The sequence below is a fragment of the Notothenia coriiceps genome, unplaced genomic scaffold (genome assembly GCF_000735185.1).
Source record: "Notothenia coriiceps isolate Sejong01 unplaced genomic scaffold, NC01 NC01_scaffold00006335, whole genome shotgun sequence".
Classification (NCBI taxonomy): Eukaryota; Metazoa; Chordata; class Actinopteri; order Perciformes; family Nototheniidae; genus Notothenia; species Notothenia coriiceps.
The window spans coordinates 44547-51907 of NW_011339036.1; the positions used below are offsets into that span (position 1 = coordinate 44547).

The window sequence follows — 7361 nt, forward strand, 5'->3', positions numbered from 1 at the left end:
CTCTGGTGCCTTTGACAGTCTCAGACCATTTTTCGAGGGCGGGACTAGCAATCTGTATTAATTTCCCCTCGAACAGGCTCCCCCTTTGACAATCTAGAGCAGTGTTTCTCAAACCTTTTCATACCACCAGGACCACTTAACCAATAAAAAAAACTCACGGACCACCTAACTCCACAAATATCCAAAAACAATAGGCCTGCTTACCCATTCCAATATTATATAACAAATTACAGCCTAATAATGACAGCTTAATGACAGCTTAACCTTCTCTATATCGCCTCGTTCACACATTAAATCAACAATACAAATACAACTACAGATTGTATAAGCATTTAGTTCAAATGCGATTTAAAATCCTCTCAGGTTTTACTCCTGTTATTATGAAATGTAGACTACATTTATGACGAGTTTATGTCCGAGCCAACAGACTCACAGATTGTTGGCTACTGAGAGATATGCAAAATACACCGCATGTAGTACGACACAAACCTCCGCTGTGGATTTTCAAAACAAAATACAATAAAACTATGGTCGCAGGCCCAAGTTTAAATCTCTGAGGCCTGCATGGTCTGCCTACAAAACAAAAATAAAAAAACGTTTATGCAGCCCCAACAACAGCCTCTGATCATCAACAAACTTCATGCAATGCTTCATCAGATGCATATATTAGATAATAATCTCTATCTCACTCCTAACACATCTAAATCTACTTTCAGCATGGATACATGTTCATAAAATACATCCATTGTTTGTTCTATATGCTTCTTGAAATCCTAAAAAATACATAGTTTTTCAAGAACAGATTACAAATCGCCTGAAAATGGTACAAACAAGTGGCAAGATGTTTGACGAAGGTGTTGCGCTGGGCTATATCATGCAATCGAAACTTAAGCTCGCTCCATTGCGGAGATATTCCCGCGAGAGTGCGGAAAACTGAAATGAATTCACTAGCCCCACCCCCCCCACCCCCGTCGACAGGGGGTCGCCAGTCTCTGGCACTGTTATTTTGGGGGTCGCGGGCTGAAAAGTTTGGGAACCCCTGGTCTAGTGGTAGTAAATGTACAGTATATCCCAGAAGTTAGCATTTACTTCAGCCCTGGAGGAAATTGAAGTCTCCCCTGTGTTTCCAGAACACCATCTGGAAGCTGAAGCAGGAACAGTTAATTCAGGGTTTATGTTTCCCAGTTGCACACTCACTACAGAAAAAAACCAAACAAGCCGCCTCCTACATAAATGAACTGCCTAAACCATTTTTTGTTACATTAAGTTGGATTTTGTTCAGACAATTTACACATTTGTGCATTTGTACACTTAAACACATACACATGCAAGTGCATTTGTACACTTAAAGCAGTGTGAGCAAACTTTATTTGTTCAGGCAATAGTTGAGTGATAGGAACATTTATCAATATACAATATTAGTATATTTTTATAGTTAATTCTGGAAAATAAAAGCGCATAATCTACAAATCCACAACATTACATTCAGATTTCACTTGAATTAAAGCAGTTTAAATTGCAAAAAGTCTCTTTGTACTTTCATGATTTACTTTTTTTATATTGAGACTGAAATTAAACAAAAATATAAACCGAGGTTACAATTTTGTTGTACAGTGTTGAAGGAAAAATAAGTTGTTGGACAGATGACTTTATTTTTGTTCTTACTGCCATGTAAACTGCTTGTGTATTGGACAGATACATTCTGTACTCCAAATAACTGTCACTTCCTTGATGATTCATCTATTTTCAGGTCCTAAATATGAACAGATAAAGTATTAGTTACTAATCTTTATTATTGTGAAGTTGTTTTAGTTTTTCACCCCTTCATCATGATGTGTTCCCTCTTACCAGGGGATGGTGGGTGGGGTCGGTGGAGTAACTGGACGGATTGTACCAAGTCATGCGGTGGAGGGGTTCAAAGCCGGAGGAGAGAGTGTGACAGTCCCCGTCCTGAGGGGGAGGGGAACTACTGCGAGGGACTGGGGTCTGAAGTCATAGCTTGTAACACTAGCCACTGTCCAGGTATGTTTACAGAGTGTGTGCAGTATTGGTTTTGTTCACAATACAGCCGACACTTAGTCAGTGTTTTAAAAATATGTCATTTTGTGTATGTTTCCAGTGGCGCCATGCTCTAAGGTCCCAGGCACAGCGTTCAGTAGCTGTGGCCCCTCCTGCCCTCGCTCCTGTGATGACCTGGCTGTGAGTATACTAATCTTGACTCTAGCTGACTCATTACCACTGGTTAAACATCAAGTCATGTATACAAATGAAGAAATCTGGTCATAATAAGGTCATTTTCTGTCTTTCCCTCAGCACTGTGAGTGGCAATGTGAGCCTGGGTGCTACTGTACAGAGGGAAAGATCCTGTCTGCCAACGGTACAGTGTGTGTGGAGCGGGAAGACTGTCTCTGCATAGACCTCAACACTGGACACAGGCTGGAACCAGGGGAGACCACTGAAGCCCCTGATGGGTGTAACAACTGGTCAGAATAATACACAGAGAAGAACCACACACTATAAATGAAGAACACATTTATATTTCACATCGATTCATCCAGAACGAAGGGATAGTCAAATATTTATGTTGACATTTGAACTTGTTTCAGCACCTGTCAGGGTGGTCGGCTCAACTGCACCAGATACCCCTGTCCAGGTGAGTAAGACCAATACAGAAAACTGTCAATTAGGAGCAAGCCATAAATGTAGATTTTGCATCTCTGTGTGTTCCAAGTGTCAGGCGGCTGGTGTGAATGGTCAGAGTGGACTCCGTGCTCAAGGACCTGTGGGGCGGAGTCTGTGTCTCGCTACAGGAGCTGCAGCTGTCCTGAGCCCAACGCTGGGGGAGTGGTCTGCTCTGGAGAACAGGAAATACACAACGGGGTCGGAGTTCAAATCCAGAGGCAGCCATGCCCTGTCATCACCTTCTGCCCAGGTACCACTATTACTGGTTTCTAGTAACATACGTTAATTCAAGCTAATTGATCAAATGAACGATGCTTTGAATTAAAGTATTATTCAGCCCCAAGAAACCAAAATGTATGTGACTGCAGAACAAAAACATGTTCCAGATCCCATTGTCAGTAACTCCTGTAGTTGAAGTAAGTAGTGTAGTAAGGTTCTTCTCCATGATGATATTGACATAATAAGGTTTTTTTTCCTAGCTTTTATTCCTATTTCCTTCTTTATATCTCCTTAATTGTATCTCTTTCTTTTGTATCATCTTATGATCTTCTTCTTCTTGTTTACAGGAAGACAGATATAGTACTAAATCACTATAATACATACTTTGTTGTGTCTCTGTTTGTTCCCCTCTCTCTAGTCCACGGCTCGTGGAGCCCCTGGTCACCCTGGTCAGAGTGTGATGGATGCGCTGGGTCGTCCGCTCGCACCAGGGACTGCAACAGTCCTCCCGCCAAGTTCGGTGGGCTCCCCTGTCTTGGGGAGAGCAGGCAGAGACGTGGTTGCTATGACAACATTACCATCTGCTCTGGTCAGCATAATAAAGGACTCGTGTGTATATTGAGAAACACTGATGTACCGCCTCAATTTAGGGTACTGGATGGAAATGAGGATGATAAGGATGTGAAAAGATAAAAATGTGCATTTTTATAAAGGAAAGGGAAGATTAAGGATCTTTCCCTGCCCTCCCATTGAGAATTTGTTTTTGATCTAATGTGATTACTTTTCAGAGGTGGGAGAAGTACTCAGATCTTGTACTTGAGTAAAAGTAAGAATAAAATGAAACTCAAGTAAAAGTACAAAGATATTAGCATCAAAATATAAGTACCAAAAGTAAAAGTACTCACTCTGCAGATTGGTCCATTTAAGAATCATATATATGATATGTTTTATAATTATTGATCATTAAAGTGTTATCAAAGCTGGCAAAGGTGCAGCTAGTTTGAATGACTTTGTTTACTCCAGGTGTAACTAAAGTCTGATTTAAGAGTTGATTATATTTCACATTACTAATCCAAATCTGTAAAGTAACTAGAAAAGTACACTATTTACCTCTGAATTGTAGTTGAGTAGAAGTACAAAGTAGCATAAAGTGGAAATACTCAAGTAAAGTACAAGTATCTCAAAACTGTACTTGAGTAAATGTACTTAGTTACTTCCCACCTCTGCTAGTTTCAAGTTTGCTTTTACAATTTCACAAACTCTGAGAAAGCACAATTTAACCGTAAAACCCATCACTCCACTTGATGAGGTAATTCTCTTAAACCTGTTCTTTTTCCTGCGTTCTGCAGACTGTGGTGGCGGTCAGGAAGAATGGCCTTGTGGGAAGCCCTGTCCCCGCTCCTGTTCAGATCTTCATAGCGACACAGAGTGCTTGGACCCACCTGGGTGCACACAGACTTGCGGATGTCCGGGTGACATGCTCCTGCAGGATGGAGTGTGTATAGCCCGGGCGGAGTGTCGCTGCAAATACCACAACAGCTCAGATACAGGTTGGATCCACAATCTGTTTATTTAAAATGAGTTGAAGTCTTTATATTGTGTTTGCTAAGATTGTCTAATCAGATATTGTCTCTGATATAGGGATGACATTCAGCGGGCTATATTCCAGTAATGCATCATGGGAATGGCCTGGTGGATCTGGTTGGCAGTTTGCAGAACCAGGAGACAGCATCATCAGTGACTGCAACAACTGGTACTGCACAACTGAACAGCTCTTAAGATTGAAATGGTTTGAATATAGAATGTAATTCAGTTTAACGTATAATTGACTGTCATCTTTCATCTCAGTTCATGCGAGTATGGGGTGATGCAGTGTCAATCAGTCCCTGGCTGCTATGTTGACGGTGGCTGGAGCCAATGGGGGGCCTGGACTGAGTGCTCGCTGTCATGTGGAGGGGGGGTCAAGTTCAGGAGACGCCAGTGTAATAACCCCTCCCCTCAGAGCAGTGGGAGGGGCTGCCTGGGAGTCGCTGAACAGCAGAAAGACTGCAACACACACATCTGCACAGGTAGGCCTGTCTGATCAAATCACTTTGAACTGGAGTTTTGAACTCAGGCTGAACTTCAACTTAAACTGTATTTCTCTCAGCTTGGCGTCTAATAGAGGAGTGGATTTACATTACCCTTTAAATAAAATAACGTCCCTCTTGGAAATTTGAACAAAAATATGATAAAAAGATATTTAAAGAAAGATAAACAGTCTTCGGAATGAAGTTCAATACATTTTACACTCTTTCTTTATGAGTTCAAGTTCAAAGGTTTTATTTTCATATGCACATAAGCTACAGTGTAGAAATGGCAATGCAATTCTTCTGACCTGAGCTCCTCCAACAATACAACATGTATAATACAATACAAAAATATTGTAAGGAGTCTATATACATGTAAATAGAATATGATATGTACAAGAAAAGAATATGAAATTAAATAATGTACATTATGACAAAATTAAATACGGTTTATTGCGGTGATAACTATTTATATAAATGATGTGTTACATCTGAGTGTTTGCTCTCAGACTCGGTGGGCCCGTGGCTGCCCTGGTCTCGGTGGTCTGCGTGTTCGGTCAGCTGTGGTGGAGGACAGCAGGCCCGCTCTCGCCTCTGCAGCTCTCCCCCCTGCAGCGGGCTCAGGCGCCAGAGCAAGACCTGCAACACCCAGGTTTGCCTCGGTGAGTCCTGATTTGCTGTAGAATATCTGTCACTCTGGTATCAAAGTTTTAATGACTTTAGATCCGGTGTATCCTTTCTGAGTTTCGTTAATGTGTACATGTTATGTTGTTCAGAAGTGGGCTGCCCCCCTGGCAGGTTGTACAGAGAGTGTGAACGAGGGGAAGGCTGTCCGTTCAGCTGCGCTCACGTCAGCGGCAGGGAGGGATGCTACTCCGATGGCTGTGAGGAAGGCTGCCACTGCCCCCACCAGAGGTACCAACACCACGGTGTCTGCCTGCAGGTGGGTTCCCTGTCACCTGAGCAACTTAAGTATAAGTCATGAAATATCATGAAACGCTAACATTTGTTATGGCAACACGAAGGGATATAAAGGAAACATTTAACATATTTCCAGACAACATTTTAATTAAAATGTGTGTGTTTCAGGAGTGTCCCTGTCTGGTGGACAAGGACCTCCTGGCCTCTCTGCAGAGTGTTTCTGTCACACCTGTCTCCTCTCTGCTCCTCCATAACGTCACTGAGGGAGGGGAACTTCAGCCTGGGGACACACTGGTCCATGACTGCAGCACCTGGTGAGCAGGAAATGTTCTGAATATTTGCAGCTGTGCTATATTTAATCCATTTACACTTTGCCAACAATACATATTGTCCTCTTCTGCTGGACAATTACAGGGTTTACTGTATATTGGTTCTTAAATGTCTAATTAAACCTCCTAGTTTGAGGTCCTGTTTTATTATGAAAATGAGGCACCTGGGTTGAAATACAATTTAAAGGTCTCCTATTATACTATTTCTAGGCATATATTATAGGTCTCGGATATATAAAAAACATGTCTATGAAGTGTTTTTCTCAAAATACAAAACAGATCATGCATTTTAGACATCCCTCATATCCCTCTGTTTCAGCCCTGTTAGAGAAGTGCTGATTCTGGGTAAGTAGCTCGGAGTGTTAGCGATGCTTATTAATGCAAACAAAGACCATATTACTTCCAAAAGACGTCGTGCATTGTTTCTGATGGCGACGTTTCTGATAGGGCCGTGGGTGTAAAGCCAGCCCACATTTCCGATATCACGTAATATCGGCAGCAAATCTGGATCAGCTCCGTTGCACCCCTTTTTTTAGAGATCTGGGTACGGAGGAAAAGAGAGAGGGTTTTCTTTTCTGACACTTTGTGAGTTCCCTTACACACCGGGAGAGTAACAAAGTAACGCGTTACTGTAATAATATTACTTTCGTCGGTAACGGAGTAGTGTAACGCGTTACTTTTATAATTCAGTAATCACACTACAGTTACTAACATTGCCCCGACACACGTTACTTCGTTACTTTTATAAAATAATCACACTCACTGACAGACAAGAGGGGTTTCCGCCGCAGGTTTGTATACATGTAGGCCTACGTAATCTGCGCGATTTGCGCGTCCACATCTCCACGTGCAGTGCTGCATAAACATGGCTGAGTCTTTTCATCTGTAAACTTCCTCAACGGGGCCGCTCGCTCTCTTTTCTTGATTGCCCTCTCACGGATGAACAGTTCAATGTCCCGCTTCATTGTAGGAATTCTGCCATGTCTCTACCACTTTAGTTTGACCATATCTGTTAATTAGTGTCTTTACGTTTCACAGACTGTTAGCTTGTTGTGGTAGGCTGGTAGCCTATTTTATTAAAGAGCATATCAAAAGAAAGACTTGTGTTATGTCTTCCTTAATGCAATAGTAATTGGGGGTG

At 42.0% G+C, this 7361-nt stretch overlaps 1 protein-coding gene across 1 annotated transcript in view; it reads left to right on the forward strand.

Annotated features, from left to right (window-relative positions):
• Positions 1-7361, forward strand: part of sspo (SCO-spondin) — a gene marked incomplete at its 5' end in the record, with an annotated part of 102981 nt that overhangs the window by 40982 nt on the left and 54638 nt on the right. The window contains 12 exons of the mRNA XM_010769066.1: positions 1852-2022; positions 2120-2199; positions 2314-2483; positions 2607-2653; positions 2732-2932; positions 3320-3490; positions 4251-4451; positions 4543-4654; positions 4750-4808; positions 5480-5632; positions 5747-5913; positions 6060-6205. Of these exons, the coding sequence (XP_010767368.1) occupies positions 1852-2022; positions 2120-2199; positions 2314-2483; positions 2607-2653; positions 2732-2932; positions 3320-3490; positions 4251-4451; positions 4543-4654; positions 4750-4808; positions 5480-5632; positions 5747-5913; positions 6060-6205 (1678 nt within the window). The remainder of the gene's footprint in view (positions 1-1851; positions 2023-2119; positions 2200-2313; positions 2484-2606; positions 2654-2731; positions 2933-3319; positions 3491-4250; positions 4452-4542; positions 4655-4749; positions 4809-5479; positions 5633-5746; positions 5914-6059; positions 6206-7361) is intronic.